This window comes from Felis catus, chromosome A1 (genome assembly GCF_018350175.1).
Source record: "Felis catus isolate Fca126 chromosome A1, F.catus_Fca126_mat1.0, whole genome shotgun sequence".
Taxonomy (NCBI): Eukaryota; Metazoa; Chordata; class Mammalia; order Carnivora; family Felidae; genus Felis; species Felis catus.
In genome coordinates this window covers 172,204,676-172,224,283 of record NC_058368.1, presented here as the reverse complement: position 1 = coordinate 172,224,283, position 19,608 = coordinate 172,204,676, and the positions used below count along the sequence as shown (strand labels likewise).

Below are 19,608 nucleotides of genomic sequence, written 5' to 3'. Positions count from 1 at the left end.
ATGGGGTAGATTAAAGAAGGAGTCACATGTAATAAGGTGGCAGAGTCAGCAGGGCTTGGTGGGATGTGGATTTTGAGGTCATGGACCAAGTCTCCTCTTTATTCTAAGTATCAGTGGAAGTCATTAAAGAGTTTTAAGTAATAGAAGAACAGACCTGATTTAGATTTTGAAAGATGACTCAGGTGTGAAGAATGGAAGGGGGTGGGGGCAAGAGTGGAAGCAGAGCAATGATTGCAGTGGCCCAGTGTGGCCAAAGTGGAGATGATGCGAAGCAATGGGGGTCAGTGTGTTTGGTGGTATAGAATCAATGGAAACTGTAGTTGTAGTAGATCTGGATGTAAGAGGAAGGGATGGTCTCAAAGAAGATTCTCATGTGTCTCACCTGTATCGTTGAGAAGATGGTGGTGGCATTTACTGAATGGAGAAGATGAGGGAGGGCAAGGTTTGGGGGAAATAAGTCTCATTTGGTAATATTAAATTTGAGGTGCTGGTGTGGCACCCAAATGGAAGTATCAGGAAACAGCTGGAGATGTGAAACTGGCACTCAGAAGAGAGGTCCAGGCTAGAGAAATTTGGGAGCCATAGGAACATAAATGCCTGTTAAAGTCATGAACTGGATAAAATTACCCTGGGGTAGGGATGGGAACTGATGCAGAAGGGCACCCTGGACTGAGTCCTGAGGGAATGCCAACCCTCACAGATCTCATAGAGAATAAGGAGCCAGCAAAGAAGATGGAAGAAACATCCTTTAAGGCAGGGAGAAAACCAGTAGAGACCTGTCATGACCTAAGTGAGAGACAACATTTTCAGAAGGAAGGAGTAGCCTATTAAGCGGGGTTGCCTGAGAAGGGCCCTGAGATGTGATTGGTCGCATGTAGGTCTGTGAGCTGGCTAAAAGAGTTTCGTCTAATTGGTGGGGTCCAAATGTACATTGGAGCAAGGTGGAGTGTAAAGGAAAGTGGGGACTGTCTCAAGAAGTCTTAATCTCAACAAGAACAGAAAAGTAGGTTCTTGTAGCACCTTGCACTGACTTGACCTTGGAGTTGCCAAAGTCTCACAGTGGTCTTTTTTTTTTTTTAATTTTTTTTTTCAACGTTTATTTATTTTTGGGGACAGAGAGAGACAGAGCATGAACGGGGGAGGGGCAGAGAGAGAGGGAGACACAGAATCGGAAACAGGCTCCAGGCTCCGAGCCATCAGCCCAGAGCCTGACGCGGAGCTCGAACTCACGGACCGTGAGATCGTGACCTGGCTGAAGTCGGATGCTTAACCGACTGCGCTACCCAGGCGCCCCACAGTGGTCTTAATTATACACTCACCAGCCATCTCCAATGTTGGTGAGTGTGTCCATATTCTTCTCTTAAGATATGTGGTCCTAAGATTGATCCACAAAGCAAATGGCTTCCAAGCCTGTTACTTTTTCAAGAGTCACTTGCATTTTGTAAAAGGCAAAAGATTTATGCGATCTGAAGAGAAACCAGAGCATTGAGTCACTTGCATTTTGTATGTGTGAAACCCTGTGTCTTGAAGACTTGGTGGTCAGAGTACTATAAATGGGTGTGTCGATGGGAAATGAATCATTGCATCCAGAGCCTCTGTCCTAGGACAGAAAACAGAGAAGCTGAATGCTTATGTTTTTCTGACGTTGCCATTAACTCATTTGTTCTGAATTTATAGTTCTGGTTCCTATAAAGCGTAAAGTTCCTGCTGCTTGCCCTACAGGTAGTTAACAGTTGCAGGAGTGTCCAAAGTGGAAGGAGCTTTGGACATAATCCATGGTTCCTGGTCCACTGCCCGTTCAGAGACCCTTAGGGAGAGTTTCGTACTCACTCCCTGATTCATCTTTTGCTTCTGCCCTGAGTGGTGAACAGTACAGGATCTGAGGTCAAACTTCTTGACTCAAATCCCAGGGCAATGTCCTTAACCCCTCTGTGACTCTACTTCCTCCTCTGAGAATGGGGATAATAGTACTTGAGTCAGAGGGCCATTAGAGGGTCACTGAGCAGGGGGTTAATAAATAGTAGCTATTACTATGGCACTGATATTTTGTTTGTCCCTGTGGAGGGTGGTTTATTGAAGCGCCTGAGGTCACACGGTTGGCTTCTTTCCTTGGTGTATGCTCAGAGCCTCACACCATGCATGGCTGAGTAGGAAATAATCAGGGGACTTCCATGTATTTCTAATTCACACAGAATTAAGTGATTCTTGTGCTCAGAGTTGCTTTCTTTAAATACTTCATGTCAGTTCCATTTGCTAAAACCTCTGACAAGCTCACATCCTAATGCACGTGTCTGGCCTGGGTCTACAGGAGATGACTCAAATACTGGCAAATGAATTATAATCCCAGCGTGAAATCGTGAAAGAGATTTTTCTTCCTTTGTAGCCGCATTGAACACCTCAAATCCCAAAATGACCTCCTGACCATAACCCTGGAAGAATGCAAGAGCAACGCTGAGCGCATGAGTATGCTGGTGGGGAAGTATGAATCCAACGCCACGGCGCTGAGGCTGGCCCTGCAGTACAGGTGGGGAAGTGAGGCTGCATAAGAGTGGTGGGGGGCATTTCAACTGAGAAATGCATTTACAATAACCCGCATAAAAGTAGAAAACAGGCTTTTAGAACATATACAGGGGGTTGGGCCAGCAAATACTAATGTGATATGTATGGAAAATCCATTAGCACTCTTGTGGCAATTAAGAAAATAAGAGAAATGAGTATGGTGTTAGAAAACCATTCTGTTAGCATGTTCAACTTAAATATTATTCCGTCCAAGCAATATCACTGAAAATATTTATTTTTGCATTTATATATTCATTTGTTGCTCTTTCCAGTCTTTATTCATGTTTGTGTGTATTTTACATTGTTAAAACCTAGGATATTCTGTTTCTTCGATCTATGGTAGTTCTGTAATGCTGGTCAATAGTCTGCATGCATTTTGAATGACTGTATCCCTACATCAAGCTTACATATTTTATTTACTCATTTCTCTAAAATACGTTTAGATTTCTGTAGGCTTTGGATATTGAAAATAATTTTATGGGAAATAATTTAATACAGATAATATCTTCCTTCTTTTGAATATTTTCCTTGGGATAAAATCCCCGAAGCAGGAATTATAGGTCAAAGTATATGAATATTTTCATAGTTCTTCAGGCATGCTCCCAGACAAACAAGTCATTTTAAGTGAATACAATTCATTCATCAACGAGCAAGGGGTATATGAATGTACCACTTTTTTTCAGCCTCATCAGCTTTGGAATTAACTATTTTTAAGAAGATTGTTTTTTTAAGATTATTTTGGGTGGGGAGAGAGAGAGAGAGAGAGAGAGAGAGAGGAAATATCCCAAACAGGCTCCACACTGTCAGTGCAAAGCCCAATGTGGGACTCAAACTCACAAACTGTGAGCTCATGACCTGAGCCGAAACCAAGAGTTGGACACTTAACCAACTGAGCTCCCAGGTGCCCCAGAATTTATTTTTAAATTACTATTTGTTTACTAACTACAAAGCTATGCATTAGTGTTTTCAGAGGTTATTTTATTAGTGGCACCACTTAGGCATATTTGCCAAGATCCCAGAGTAGTGACTACCCTACTGTTAGCATCCTCTGAAAAGATCAGCATGTTTCAAGAAGCTTTGTTTCTTCAAAAAACAAAATCAAACCAAATCATAGGAGACCACAGCTAAAACACAATCATGCTAGTTTACAGACACACCAAAGCAAACAGACAATCCACCTACGATAACTTTTGAAAGAGGCTGTTCTGTGACAACGGTCTGCCTTTGATCTGTGTGGATAAAGCAGTGTCACCACGTCTCTAACCTGAAAGATGGACTGCCCTTGAAAGGAGGGGCTACCGGCACCCGGAGCTAGTGATGGCTCCTGATCTCTTAGGGAAGGAAGATGAGAGTAGAGAAAATCGAAAAACAGATGGTCTGATGACTAAATGTTGAATAAAGCAACATTTCCCCTGCTTAGCTTAGAGAAGCTAATCAGTTATTTGCTTAGCAGGGAGATTTCTGCACTGCAGGCATATCTTATCCAGGACTACTCAGGCATTACTCAGGCCTACTTGTCAGGACTACTCAGGAGCACACGCTCCACCTCCTGTGCAGGTCCACGTGGGTCACGGGTGGCAGTGTGGAAAGGGTCACTCTTAGAACCTATACCTGGTGTGTTCACTGATGATCAGCAAAAGAAGAGAGACATATCTTCCTCTTAGAAATCCAAACTTGTCAGAGATTTTGTGTGATTCAAGGGATAGTTTTACAAGCATCTAATAGAACTTTCTATGATGATAGACCTGTTCTCTGTGCTGTCCAATATGGTAACTGCTAGCTACATGTGGCTCTTCAACATACGATATATGGCGATTGCAACAGAAGAACTGAATTTTTCGTTTTACTTAAATTCTTTTTAATTAGCCACATGTGGCTAGTGGCTCCTGAAGGTTTAGGTCAAATAGTCTTCTTTCTGGGGCTTCCTTCCTCCCTCCCTTCCTTTGTCACTGTTTCTTGTGGCAGTTTCTAGGGTCAAGAAGCTGGGAGTGGTGTAGCTAGGTAGTGTTCCAGCTCAGGGGCTCTTAGGAGGTTCTGCTCAAGCTGCTAGCCAGGGCCTTGTCATCTGAAACCTTAGCTGGAGCTGGCGGATCTGCTTCTAAGAAGGCTCATTCACACAGCTGTTGGGTGGAGTCCTCCGTCCTTCACTCACTGTTGGCTGGAAGCCTTAGTTCCTCACCACATGGGTCTCTCCATGGGGCTGCTCGAGAGTCTTCAAGGCATGGCACCTGGCCTTCTCTAGAGAGGGTGAGCCAAGAGAGAAAGTGAAGGGAGAGAACAGATGGAAGTCACCATGCTTTTTAATAACGTGATCTTGGAAGTGACATCCCATATCCTCTTAGTCACATAGACCAACTCTGGTACAGTGCAGAAGGGGATAACACAAGGGTGTGGATACCAGCGTATGCCATCAGCGGGGGCCATCTTTGAGGCTGGCTACCACAGGCATATTACATTTCCTTTTTTGCTGATCATCAAAGAGGCAATGAACTTAACTCTCTCACTTTTATTGCTACTCTTGTATTTTTCTAGATGCTAGTTTAAAGTAAAAGTTTAAGTGAAGTAAAAAGGGAAGGAGGGGCAACATAGCAAAGCACACCCTTGGCTTTGTGCAGGAATATTTGTGGATATTTTCTTGCTTACGTGGACAGCAGTGCTGAGATGCAGGTCCGGAGCCACTTCGCCCAGGGGGACAGTGCTGCGCTGAAGAGGCTCGCTGTCCTCTGCCAGAGTTGAGGACACTGTGTGCTTCTGTTTCAGTGAGCAGTGCATAGAAGCCTATGAACTCCTCCTGGCACTGGCTGAGAGTGAGCAGAGCCTTATCCTGGGGCAGTTCCGGGCAGCCGGCGTGGGGTCCTCTCCTGGTAAGTGTGTCTCCCTCCCTCTTCCTTCTTGTCCCCCGCCTCTTCTGCTCTGCGGTGCCCTCATTTTGCTGTTGGCATTGGAACACCTCCCAACAACATGAAATTCGCTTGTCAAGTGTGTTTTTCGTTTTTTCCTCATGACTGAGTGAGTAAATTGTTTATGTTGAATGCAGCAAGAACTGGAGTGGAAACAGAATTACAGACAAGTTAAAACAAACAGGCCCTCTTAGGAAACATACTCTCCCGGGCCAACAGGAGGACCAGATGGAGCAGGAGGCCCACAGTTTGTGATGAAAGGGACCAACTTTCCCGCAGCCTCTCTGTGATGCTGATTGTTAAGGGTCCCTTTGCTGCCCTCGTGGCCTTTGCTGCGACTCACTGCTCTGTTGGCTGTGCTTTTCCCCCAGGTTTGTTCTTTTGGGTAGTTTTGAGGCATGGGTCCCCCCCACCTCGTCTCCAGGTGCCTTGTGAACAGAGAGGAAATGGTTTCACACCCTGCCGTCTGCTTCAGAGGCTATCCCTGGAGTCCAGCCCTGTGGGGGAGCGGAGGTGTCTGCTGACCCACTCACCTCCCCCGCCCTGGGGTCATGTCATGTGTCTTATTGGCCCAATCTGTCCCTCTAGATCTGCAGTACCCCCCACGAGTACCCGTCACTTTTGAATGACTGGAAGGGATATATAATTGAAAAAGGCACAAATGTGGCATTCTGGTTAGCAACATTTGCTAAAACTTGGCCCGTGATCATGGCTCTGGGCCTTGGATTAATGTGAGGAGGACACAGTAGAAATAGTGCTTGAAAGGAAAGAGAGATCAAGGGAGAACGTTGCCGTATTTCAGCACTGAGGCTTGGACGTTACCTCAGCCTGCACTTCATAGCAGCAGCTTCTTGGGAGAAGCAACAGCAGGTAACCAGAACACTGTCTAATGGCAGAGCCAAACTGGGTGGTGTGGGTGAGCCGGGAGTCCTCGGCCATGGGAACCAGGCCATTGGTCAAGGACCCGCTTCTGGGCAAGGGCTGGGAGCCTCCAGGAGGGCCTTCCTTCCAGGATACACCTGGCAAAGAAGGTCGACTTCATGGCACCTCCCAAGTGCATCCCCACCCTGACCCTGACATTCTCACCAGCTCCTCCCCCTCGCCTGGAGTCTACCATTCGCACTGAATACTCACAAGTTTTTTCCCCTTCAGTTTTGACCTGTCCAGGAATCTGCAGCAAATCTGAAGGAAAGGAAGTATCCTGGGCATTAATTTCCTGCTCTATATCCAAGTTACCAGGCAAGGGAGCATTTGTATGGGTGGCCACCCTCCTTTCCTCTTTCTGCTTTTTATTTTTATTTTTATATATTTTTTTGTAGTATTAACATCCCAGCCCAGAAGTAGAAACTCTGCCAGCATTTCCATTAGAAACCTCATTTTTCAGGATCTTTTCACTAGACCATAAAACTTTATACCTCACATTAAACTGATCCTAAAATGATCTTGGCCTGCTGTCAAATTTTTTTTTTAAATATATGTATTAAGGAAAATGATCAATTAACGGGAAAAAAATCAATCCTCTTAGTTCCAGTTTGTATCATCAGAGGTTGTCTTAAACCATCCTGTCCTGGAAAGGTACCTTTTATTAGGCTTGTATCTACTTGGCACAGTTACTGGGTAAGAGCTGGAAGGGCTTATACAAATCTGCATTTAAAATACTTAAAATCAATAATGAAATGCTTTGTATTAACATAATCCTGGGTAGCTCATGATATATTTATAAAATGAGCCAGTCAGTAATATTATGCCTACTTTAGAACAGAATTCAAAGAATAGTCAATTGGTGAGATGTATGGAAAATATCTCATTTGTGGAAGGAAGTAAGTTATGAATGTTGTCCGAGAAATGGCCAGAGGGAAGCTGGCCTGGTAAGCTTAGCCCTGCAGGACGTATACACCCACACTTCTTCCCCACTCTCCATAAAGCTGTGAGTTGGCTTATCATGAGCAGTTCCCTATTAAACCTCCCCTACATTCTGCTGACGACAGCCGTTGACCTGCGTTTTGCTCTAGCGGGCCCTATAGTTGCACAGCAGAGCACGTACTGACATTTACCCACAGTACCAGTCACTGGTTCTTTTCTGTTTCTTTTTTTTTTTTTTTTAAGTTTATTTATTTGAGAGAGAGAGAGAGAGAGAGAGAGAGAGAGAGAGAGAGAGACCATGTGCATATGCATGAAGGGGAGGGGGAGAGGGAGAGAGAGAATCTCAAGCAGGCTGGCTCCAGGCTCAGCACAGATTCCAACATGGGGCTCGATCCCACGAACTGTGAGATCATGACCTGAGCCGAAATCAAGAGTTGGATGCTTAACCGACTGAGCCACCCAGGTGCCCCTTTTCTGGTTTGTGTTGACTACACAGGCATTCGTTACATTCATTCTAGATGATTTAGACCAATGGTTTTCAAACTATACCCTGGGAAGCTGAAAGAGTGTCTTTGGGCCTCAGCAGTGGGCTTGGAGTGGGGGAAACTGAATGTATGACCTCCACCCTCGCCCACTTCAACTGTTTTGTTTTCTTTTGTTTACCATTTTTACCATTTTTGTATCTTAGGCTTTGGTATATAATTTCATTGGAAAATATTTGGAAGACTAGGGATCTAGGCTGCAGAGGTAGCAAACTGGTAACCTGTGTGGCCAGTATGGTTTCTAAAACACAACAAGAATGTGTCCATTTTAGGCAGGGAGTTTGCTGTCTAGCTCTGTGTTGGTGCCCACCACTCTTGAGGTCTTGCTCCAGCGCAGCTCCCTGGCTCATGGAGGCATTTGGGCTCGCCACTGACAGTGCCCAAGCTGAGAGAAAAAGGGATAACACTGGTACAGAAAATACACTGCCAAGCTGAAGTTCTCATTTTAACTATTAGGTTTGTTTCTCTAGCCTACACGAAGCTCTGAGCAAAGTTCTGGATGTGTGGAGGAGACAGTTGGGCCTCATTCACAAGGAAGTGCTGACACAGGAAAGAGTGGCCTAGTGGTAGATTGAAACTGAGTGGGAGAAGTCAGGAGCCTGGATAATTAGAAAATCATAGCATGTTAGAGCTCGAGACAGACCTCAGAGATCACACTGACCAACTCTTCATCAGTGAGGACAGTAGAGCCCAGAGCAGAGACATGCCATGCTAAGTACAGTTTCTAAGTGATGGAGCCCGGCCCAGCATGTGGATCTCTTCATTGGCCATCCACTGCTAGTTTCTCTCCAGCAGGCCACCTCTGCCCTGAGGAACTGAGAACTGATGATCCAAGCTCACTCCCAGACTTGGCTCGTGTAGACCTGGTTGACTAATCCTTTGGCTTCTTTACGACATAGGAGACCAGTCAGGGGATGACAACATCACTCAGATGCTCCAGCGTGCTCACGACTGCCGGAAGACAGCTGAGAATGCTGCCAAGGCCCTGCTCATGAAGCTGGACGGCAGCTGCGGGGGCGCTTTTGCCGTGGCCGGCTGCAGCGCTCAGCCCTGGGAGAGCCTCTCCTCCAACAGCCACACCAGGTAATTTGCAGCCCTTCTGCCACAAAATGGCCGCGTGTCCACATGTGGTCTGCTCACTAGGCTTGACGTGCGGTGACCCACCTCTCAGAGATGGTGAGGTTTGGGTGAGGGCGGAATTGTCCCCCTGCTTGCAGCCTGCCCCATCTGGGGGTCAGTGACTCAACACAGAAGGGCTGGAAAGGGCCTTCTCTGTGGCCAGCATGGGAACCACAGCCCAGAGAGAAGGGGAGAGTTGCTTGAGAAAGTGTCACCTGAAGATGGAACCTGAACCTACCTTTCTGTCTGGTTCCCTCTCTCCCATTTTGTTCCGTTTCCATTTCTTCATAGTTCTTGATTTCCAAGAGTATTTGGGGGTAGCTTAAGGCCCATTTGCTGCAAGTAGTTCCTAAGCACCCACGACTCACACTGCATCCTGTTTCTAGGCTCCATTCTCTCCCCACTTCCCCTTGGGCTTCTGCCCTTTATAAGCTCTTCTTGGGCAATAGCCTCCTCTTTTCCCATCTCTTTGCTTCCCAGAGTGATACCATATTCACAGCAGGTACTTAGCAGACACCCAATCATGAACCTGAGTTCAAGTTCAGTGTCTGTGAATCAAGAACTGAACTGGGTACATGAAAAACAAGGGGAGGAAAGTAGTGAAGACCTTGCTGAGCATAATTTGCTGAAGCCATTGAATTCTTTTGGAGGCGGGTAGAGGATCAGAATGAAGCCTTTTCTAGTGATCTTCTCATTTCTTACCACAGAAGCACATGAATGCCTTCCCTTTATATATCAGTTCTCCATCTAGAAAGTACTTTGTTAGAGATTCTCATGTGGTAGCCAAATCATAAAAGACAGGACGGGTAACTTACTCACACAGGTGAGAAAGCCTTGGCTCAGAGATCTCTAAGTGACTTGCCTAGATAAGGTCTCAGGGCTGATAGAGGGAAATCAGGACTGCGACCCAGGACTTTGGCATCAAGCGCATTATTCTTTCCACTATACCAGGTTGAATATCATGACATTAAAAAACAGTGTCTACTTGCAAATTAAGTGACAAGAACCACATAAGGGTGGATCGAATCTCAAGCACCAAAGGAGAAAGACTGATGTTTTCTTGGTGCCTGAAAGCAATCTAATGTCCCCATCTCCCTTCCCACTGGCAGGACCCAGCCATCTGTCTAAGTGCATCTTTTTTTTTTTTTTAATTTTTTTTTAATGCTTATTTATTTTTGAGAGAGAGGGAGACAGAGCGAGCATGAGCAGGGGAGAGGTGGAGAGGGAGACACAGAATCTGAAGCAGGCTCCAGGTTCCAACTGTCAGCACAGAGCCTGACACAGGGCTTGAACACACAAACCGTGAGATCATGACCTGAGCCAAAGTCGGACGCTTAACTGACTGAGCCACCCAGGTGCCCCTGTCTAAGTGCATCTATCTACCTGTCCCAGACCTGGTGCCTTAGGAGAGGGGACATTTCCAACAACGTAGCTGTCCAGGTGCTCACAAACTCAAGGGAATTATTTCCTTGTGACTCCAGCACCGACTGTCTTATTCTATGAAACACAGATCATAATTTATTTTTTTTCTTAAAACCACATTCTTCTGTTTTAATACAGCAAGCAGATGCTCTTCTTAATGACTTTTCCAGATGTGTATGATCTATAATTTCTGTCATTTAGAGTAGAAACGTAGACCTCGTGTTGTCAGCAACATTGTTGAATTAGTGAACATAGAAGTAAGTTGACAGGGAATATATGCTATTTCAGTAGCTTATAAGGGACGTGTTATGGATTTTTTGCTCACACCTCCCCATCCCCAGAATAACTTTGTTTTCATCCAAATCAGGGATACATTTGGAGTCAGTCAAAAGTAAGAACTCTAACCATCTATTTAGTGGAGATCCTGGTTATGAACATTTGTTAGAAATACTTTAATGTATAGATGAGCTTTGATTCTAAGTTTTCTTAGATAAATTTAATTTTTGGTGATATAGTAACTCGGGTTGAGATCAATTCAGGACATGGCCTTTATTTTTAAGGATGACCTCATGAAAGAATGGCCCTTGAACTAATTTAAGTCTCAAATAGGTCTATCAAAATACAGAGGACTTTAGATTTCACTCTATTGTCTTTCTTAAAAATTCACTTCCACACTCCGCCCCCTCCCCTCCCCACCCCCCCCCCAAACTCAGAACAGCCAGGGTGGGTACAAAGAACCACACACAGGCCATTTGTGTGGCGCACCACATTCTGTGGTCGTGACACAAGCAGACGGCTTTATACTAAATGCGAGCTCCGAGAAAAAGTCCCAAACCACCAACCCTTTTTATAATTACAGTGATTAATTCTGTGTGTACATCTTGCTGTTCCAGCTCAGACATTCCCCCCTGTTGAGTTTATGGGAGAAAGAAAGCTAGTTGTCCTCTTTCCTCCCACTATAACCAACTGGCACAGAGCATTCTACTCAGTGTCAGCTCTTCCTCAAGGTCTCAGGAAAGGAATGCTGAGTGTCAGGCTCCCAGATGCCTTGCTGGCAGTGGGCAAATAGCTCCTGATGACAGGAGGGTCATGGTTTGAGAAAGGAGCAGAAGAAGAGTGGTTACCAGAAAGGAGAATAAAAATGGTAGCCAGCCTCTCAGTTGACTGTTGGCAGGAGCCCAGAGACACTGCTCTTTTACTTTTGAAAAATATGGCCATATCATAGCTTTGTCAGGAGTTGTAATTGTCTCCGTGGGCTGAGTAGCTAAGTAATGTTGATTTCCTGGATACCTTTATCAGCTTCTCACGACAGAGGGGCCAGTGGACTAGTTGAAGTGGGAACAGGGAATCCTTAATCAAGCCCACCCTTTCTGTCAAGCATCACGATATCACTTCGTTCCACGGACGCACAATCATTGATCTAAATCTACGAAAGGACATGTGGCCAAGACAGAGGAAGCCTCAGCAAATCTGCCCTCACAGAGACTAGAGCTAAGTCCTTTTTGTCCCACTGTCAGGTGGAGATCATGGTGAGCTGTGGGAGATCTGTGACTGTAACCTTGCGGGTGAGCTGCTGGGCACCTCCTGGGAGTCAGGGTCCCACCAGACTGACCACTCACCCCCAAATTGGAATAAGGGCAGTGGAGCTCACGATGCCCTGCTTTCACCTTCTAATCCAGACATGGGGGCTCAATCCCACGACCCTGAGATCATGACCGAGCTGAAATCAAGGGTCAGATGTTCAGTCCACTGACCCACCAGGTGCCCCGAGTTAGGATTGTATTTAGGTGTCTTTAGTCCTTTGTGACAAAGAATTGACAGAGAGGGAGGGGAGTACCACAACATGACACTAAAAGATGCAGGCAGGTGACAAAGCCTACCTTCAACTTGGAAGAATGGGGCCACTTACGAGTGGCTGACGTGGCCAAATGTCACCTGGCCTTGACCACCTCCTCCAAATAAATCTAAAATGCTAAGCAAAACAGAAGGCCAGCCTAATGGCTTTTTCCTTCTGAAAATGAGTTGTCCCTTGGTGGAAATGAGATCTTAATTTAGGGTGCCAGGTTAGGCATTGATTGATAAAAACTTAGAGGAAAAATCCCTCTCTGGTTTTTGTGGCAAAGAAGTGAAATGCCATTCTAGCATTTAGCCAAGACAAGACGAGGCTGAAGAAAAAATGGATTTTTCTTCTAAATAGGATAGGGGGTTGTCTTGAGGATGAGGCTGGGACATGAAGGAGGGGGACCGAAGAGAGGTATTTGAAATCCATGACTACTTGACCAAACCTGAGTCTGTGTCCCATTGTGCAGGGCAGGCAGAATGGTGGGGTGTCCCAGGCCGCCAGCGTGCACCCCGCTGGCTGTAGATTGCTGGCAAGTTATAGCCGTGAAGTGAAGCCAGCAGGAGGGGGCTCCAGCAGAACATCCCGGAAAGGAGAAACCCATGTGACCTGCCCCAGCTTATTGGAAAACCAGAGCAGAATGCAAAGATGTGCTGCTCAGCCATTCTGGGGTGGGCTGGGGCTCCCCACCTGCAGCCCTCCCCACAATCCGTCTCAGAGAACAGGCCTCCCATCCTGGAGACAGGGAGTAACCAGCCTATGTGGACAGTGATTCATTCCCCCTTGACAGCCAAGACCATCCAGCATTTCAAGCTGGGAGAGCTAATGGATGACCTAACCCGGGCCCAGCAGCCAGCGGCGGGCCCCCGGGAGACCAGCAGTGCCTTTGTCTGCAGGAGTCAGAGGAGAGGCCAGCGGCTTCCCTGCCTTTTACACTTGTCATGATCATATTCTGTACTGGAACATTAGGGCACAAAGCAGAATTGTAATTAACCCTGGTCCGCTCCTCCCTGGCTTCCCAGAAGGGAGAGAGGGAGGCCAGAGGGGCTGTGGGGACGAGGTGCTTATCTGGAAATCAAACTTTATCCCGGTAGGAGCATTTTAGAGTGCTGAGCTTCCCAGAAGGGTAGATCTGTGGAGGGGTCTTTTTTCTTCTTTTCTGAAAATTATACCCATGGTAGAGACGGTGAAATAAAGGCCCTCCCTACCTGGCCTAGTATCAGGCCCCAGACACCCCTAAGGGGTGTTCAAGGGTTCAAGGAGACCCCTAAGCCTGTCAGCCCTGCCCACTCACATTGGTGTTTCCTAGACAGTTTTAGGTGGTTTCTCAAGTTTGGTCAAGCACTTGCTGCATTGCTTCTTCCTCAGCTGAAGTATTCTGCCTGACTTGCTAGGTAGCTAGAGGGAGCCCCTAAGTCTGTGTAGGGAGGTGCCAGATGTTGGCACAGCTGTCTCTCCTCCTCCAGAAGGAGTGCTACACTAGCTGGCCCTGCCTGCTTCAGGACCCACTGTCTCCTTTCCAACAACCTGGTGATGTCGGAGCTATTCGTATCCCCACGTTACTGCAGCCCAGGAAGGATGGGTCATTTCATCTGGGCCATAAAGCTAGGCAGTGTCAGAGGAGGCACAGTTACTCAGGTCTGTCTGATACCAGAGATCCCATAATCCCTGGCACCGGCCAGATCAGCCCAAGAGTGTAGTGGCCTCTCCCTAGAGAATTTCAGAAGGGTCCCGTTACCTCATAGGCTACTGTGCAAATGCTTACTTACCCTATGGGGTAGACCAGTTGTTCTCAAATCTAGCTGTGCCTCAGGATGATGAGAGGGTACATGAAAATACAGATTGCTGGGTTCTGCTCCTTCCCCATTCTAGAGGTCTTGGGAGTGGAGCTGGGAATGTGCATTCCTAACAACTTCCTAGGCGAGGCTGCTCCAGCTAGACCAGCAACTACTCTTTGACAACCACTGGGGTACGCCAGTCCTGCTAAATGGAAAATCTGCCAAAGTAGTATCATTTCAGTGCCTGCAGGCTAATTACAGAACTCTAGCTTCTAGTTCTCTTTGAATTTTGAAAATTCTTTTTTAAGTGAAAGATAACAAACGTTACCTCAAGTCTAAGGGTTCTAGTGCTAAAAAAGTAGGCCAAAGACAATATGACAAAAAAGTCATCTGGGTGGTAGGCACATGGGTGTTGGCGAATCTCTGTGTTTTCCTGTGTGTTTAAAATTTTTCAAAATAAGTGTTAATGTAAGGAAGGACGAGGGTTGTAATGCGAACCTCTGGTCCAGAGCCCCATCTTCACGGGAAAGGATCTCATACCTGAAGCCTCCTCCCGAGTCACTGGAGGAGAAGTGTTGATGTTTCCCAGTGCCGCGCTGTCCAAACATGCCGCACCTGCAAACACTCAGCCCCATGGAATGCTTTGAGAACAATGCCACCACTTCAGTTTGCTTATTTGTCTGTCTGTCCCTCTGTGTCCATGTTGAGGTGAGCCCTGAGCCCTACTTGAATGGTTTTGTTCCAGGCATGCCTGCCCCCACCCCTTCTGGCTCAGGGAGGCAGTTCTTTACTGGAGAAGCCTGAGATGCTGAGGGAGGCTGTTTCCTCCCTTAGAAGGAGGAAGGTTGTTTAGAAAGGTCCCTCTCCTTCAGAAGTCCCACCGGCCTCCCCGGCGCCCTCTGCTGGGGGTACTGTTAGCTTGTTCCCTTCTCTTGAGCTGCTTCATTTCTCAGGGAAATTGTCCCACAAGTGTTCCAGCCAGAGGCTGTTCCTGCCTCTCCCTTCTCATCCTTTTTAAAATGCAGGTTGAGGGGCGCCTGGGTGGCTCAGTCGGTTAAGCATCTGACTTCGGCTCAGGTCATGATCTCGCGGTCCATGAGCTCAAGCCCCGCATCAAGCTCTGTGCTGACAGCTCAGAGCCTGGAGCCTGTTTCAAATTCTGTGTCTCCCTCTCTCTCTGACCCTCCCCCATTCATGCTGTCTCTCCCTGTCTCAAAAATAAATAAACGTTAAATAAAGAAAGCAAGCAAGCAAGCAAGCAAGCAGGTTGAGGGTGCCTAGATGGCTCAATCAGTCGAGCATCTGACTTTGGATTTCAGCTCAGGTCATGATCTCATGGTTTGTGAGTTCGAGCCCAACATCGGTCTCCGTGCTGACAGTGTGGAGCCTGCTTGGGATTCTCTTCTCTCTGCCCCTCCCCCACTCATGCTGTCTCTGTCACTCTCATAATAAATAAAGTAAAATACAGCTTGAGAAAACAAAGTAGTGGTGATTAATAATAACAATTTTATCCTCTTTTCTGCCTTCCCAGCGTCCACCATCTCTTCCCGAGGTTGTTGCAATAGCCCAGAATGGGTCTCCCTACCTCTCCCCTTGCTTCCCTGCATCTCCCCTCAGCACAGTGGCCAAAGGGAACCTATTAAGATGTAAGGCAGATCACATCACCCCTGTTACAAACCCTCCAATGGCTTCCATTCTAATTCTGGAGAAAAAACCTGATAAAACCTGACATGACCTGGCACCCTGCCACCTCCCCTACATAACTCTCCTCTCTGACCAGTTCTCTTCCTCCCTCTCCCTTAGCTGTCTCTGACTCAGCCACAGTCTAATTCTTGATGGCCACACCCACTGCCTCAGGGCCTTTGCATTCAGTGTGTCCTCTGCTTGGATCACTCTTCCTCCAGAAATCCACACAGTTGCCTTTCTCACCTCCATGAGGTCTGCTTTATGTAATTTTATCATGCAGGCCCTCCCTATAACCCTGTTGCAAAGAATAATTCCATCTTCTCTTTGTGCTACCCATAACTGCTTCCTTTTCTCCATGGTACTGCTCACTGTCTGATCTACTGCTTATTTTACTTGTTTGTCTCCCCTATTAGAAAATGAGTTCTATGAGAGCACAGATTTTTCTAGGGCCTAGAAGAGTACCCCTTAGTGGTACTCCAGTATTATTTAAATGAATGATAGCTACATTTGTCGAGTGCTTACCATGTGCTAGGCACTGTTCTAAACACTTTACCTTTTATAGCTGGGGAGATAGGCACAGAGAGGTTGAGTCAGGCTACCCGTAAATCTACAAAGTGTAGAAGATGCCTGGGTCACAGGTAAAGGTAGCACCTCTGAATTAGGTTCTCCAGAGAAACAGGACCAATAGGGATAGGGTAGGGGTAGGTCAATATATGAATAGAGTGACTGACTAATTTTAAGGTATGGGCTCATATGATTATGGGGGCTGGCAAGTAGTAAATCTGTAGGACAGGCAGACTGGCTGGAGACCCAAGGAAGACTTGATGTGGCAGTCTTGAATCTGAAGGCTGTCTGGAGGCAGAATTTCTTCTTTTTGGGGCAGGGGGATATTGGGTCTTTTCTCTGAAGACCTTCAGCTGATTCGACAAGACTCACCTACATCATGGAAGGTAGTCTGCTTTACTCAAAGTCTGATTTAAATGTTAATCACATCTAAAATACCTTCACAGTTACATTTAGATGGGTGTTTGGCCAAGCAACTGGGTACTGTAGCCCAGCCCAGTTGCCGCACGAAATTAACCGTCGCAGCCTATGAGGAGGAGGTGTTGTGTGTTGATCGGGCTGATCTTGCTCCCTTCATCCATGAGATACATCCTACCTGTCCTGATGGGCTGAAGAGAGTGGGGGGTGGGGGGAGCAATCCCAGAGTCTGTGGTCCTCAGGAGCTTCCAATCCCAGCAGGAGTTCTCTGACTTGAAGATCACCTAAGCCCTAGGGGGTTCTCTTCCTCCTGTGCACGGCCAGCTGAGTGGGGGAGCTCTAGCTTATCACCTCTCCTCACCTTTGTCTCCACAGAAGCCTAGTCTTCTAGATAATGTGTCCAGATACATGTCAATCCCATAAGAGTGGAATGGGCCTTGGTCACACCTAGGTTATAGAGCAATCGCATCTGCTGAGTTGGGATCCCAGGCCTGTTACCCCTGTTCTAGGCTGAGGTGAGGAGGGCAGGCCTGGGCCTACGGCAGCCAGCAGCCCATGGAGACCGCGCCTTGTTCCTGGCACAGCTTCTACAAATGCGAGCTGTGTGAATGCTGGCCTGAGGCATGCGAAGACGGTGGTCCAAGTCCGGTGTCTGGCCTCATGACCGAGCAAGCCACCTAATATCTCTGAGCCTCAGTCACCAAATTGGTAACAACAGATGATAATGCCAAACTGGCCTGTTTTGATGATAGTTAAATGGGCCTCTGCCTGTTTGTCTGCCATTGTGCTAAGGCCAGAGCCACGAGGACTGCATCAAGTGTAGGTAAGTCTAGTGTAGATCCAGAGAAACTGTAGGTCCACACAGGCCTCAATGCTTGAGGACTGACAGGGTGCAGAGGGCCTCATTCTGAGCCAGTGGGGGCAGCCTGCCCACTGCCAGAAAAAGCCCAGAGCCCTCTCTAAGAGCCAGAGCCTGAGTTTTCCTATGATGCTTGTTCCTGCATGGTGGTCTGGGTCCCACACAAACCTTCATGGGCCACCATGTTCTCAGGGTTCATCCTAAGTGCTCCTCAGATCTGGCAGCCATCACCGTTCAGCATGAGCATCCAAGGGCCGCTTGGATGGGCCTGAGTCCCTGTGGTGGATGCTATACTCAGCCATGATGCAGGAGGAATGGCAGGGAGCCCAGGGGCATCCTGCTTTTCTAAGTTGTCACAGTAACAGCACACACACGTAGGGGTTTGTTTCACGGTACAGCACTCCCCTTTCTCTACCACACCTTCCACTGCCACCCTGAGGAGATTGCTTTCAAAGTCCTAGACGTGTGTTTGCGCAAGTGAGTATGTGCACACACGCATGTCTATAGATCACACCATAGGCATTTTTTTCTCCAGCTTTGTTCCTTAACATCTCCCCTTTTTAGGTCCTGTCCACACATACACCGATTTTTTTTTATTATATACTACTTTTCATCCTATTTCTCCACTTAAAATATTTCTACCATTGTCATAATTATTACTGTAATGTCCACATCACTTATGGCCTTTTGGAATGTACCATAACTAACTACACCCTCTATGCCATGAAATATCTTTGGGTGTATCTTGTTGCTTCTGTGGGATTATTTCCTCAGAATTCATTTTTAGGGTCCACATGTTGTATTAAAGGGGGTAAGCATTTCTGTTACTCTTCAGACTTATTTCTCTGTTAAAAAGTTGTATCAATTTACCATGCCATGAAGAATGCTTTTTTTTTCTTTTTTGGAGGTGCAGGGAGATCACCATTTAAACACCATTGGAGAGATGGGTATGGGGAAGAGTCAGGAAAAAGACCTGTTCACAGTGGCTGGGGAACGTGACGGGTTTTCTCTGTCTCCTCAGCACAACCAGCTCCACAGCCAGTAGCTGCGACACGGAGTTCACTAAAGAAGATGAGCAAAGGCTGAAGGATTACATCCAGCAGCTCAAGAATGACAGGGCCGCAGTCAAGCTGACCATGCTGGAGCTGGAGAGCATCCACATCGATCCCCTCAGCTATGATGTTAAGCCCCGGGGGGACAGCCAGCGGCTGGATCTGGAAAATGCCGTGCTAATGCAGGAACTGATGGCCATGAAGGTACCGTGGGGGTGGGGCCCCCTGGAACCCTGTGCCCATTTGCTTCCATGTCATCAGAAGGAGACAAGAAAAGGCCCTCTGAAAGCAGGTCCACGATGATGATATATGAACCCCGTCTAGGTTTAGTCATCTCCCTCTGGAGGACAGCCAGAGCCTCATTTGTAGGCAGGAATAGTATCAGTGTGCCTGGGGCCCCTTGAGCTGGATATGTCCCTAGAGGGGTCAGCTGAACTCAGGAGAATGCCTAGGGGTGTCCCAGCTCAACTTTGGAACACCTCATTCTCCAAGAGAAGCCAGATGAGATCCCTCCAGGTTGGCCTGTGTCCACATAAAAGGACCCCTAATCTCCAGAAGCTTATGGTGCTTCTTGGGTTGAGGCTGATGTTAATGTGGAGTGGGGGAGAGGATAGGGCAAGGGCAGGTGCGTAACTTGGACCAGAGCCCCAGTTTCCTGACGCCCTTGTCCCTTTGGTGCCATGTGTAGCCTGCTTGCATCATTCTGCTCTCTGGTGAAGTTTCCCAGCGCTGTTCAGGTCAGTGTTTCTGACAAGATCTTGGGCTGTTTGCCCAGCTGGCTGAGTTATCTGCTGGCATCTTTAGAGCAGGGGGAGCTTTCTTGGAAAGCTGGTGCCCCTCATTGAGAAGTGGTTAAACTGCCATCCCTTCAGCAGCACACACTCTGCATGTTTCCGGCCAGGGGTGCCAAGCACTTGGCCTTACTCTCCTGAGTGCTTTGTCTGAAGACTGCTGTGGTGCCGGAAGACTGTATCTGGTGTCTGTTCCCAATTCAGGCCAAGAATTTG

At 47.2% G+C, this 19,608-nt stretch overlaps 1 protein-coding gene across 5 annotated transcripts in view; it reads left to right on the top strand.

Annotated features, from left to right (window-relative positions):
* MCC (MCC regulator of WNT signaling pathway) overlaps positions 1 to 19,608 on the top strand; it is a 431,948-nt gene that overhangs the window by 385,217 nt on the left and 27,123 nt on the right. For all 5 annotated transcript variants that reach the window (XM_045034744.1, XM_019838097.3, XM_045034751.1 and 2 more), the window contains 4 exons: positions 2,384 to 2,524; positions 5,320 to 5,423; positions 8,764 to 8,947; positions 18,571 to 18,805. In XM_045034744.1, the coding sequence (XP_044890679.1) occupies positions 2,384 to 2,524; positions 5,320 to 5,423; positions 8,764 to 8,947; positions 18,571 to 18,805 (664 nt within the window). The remainder of the gene's footprint in view (positions 1 to 2,383; positions 2,525 to 5,319; positions 5,424 to 8,763; positions 8,948 to 18,570; positions 18,806 to 19,608) is intronic.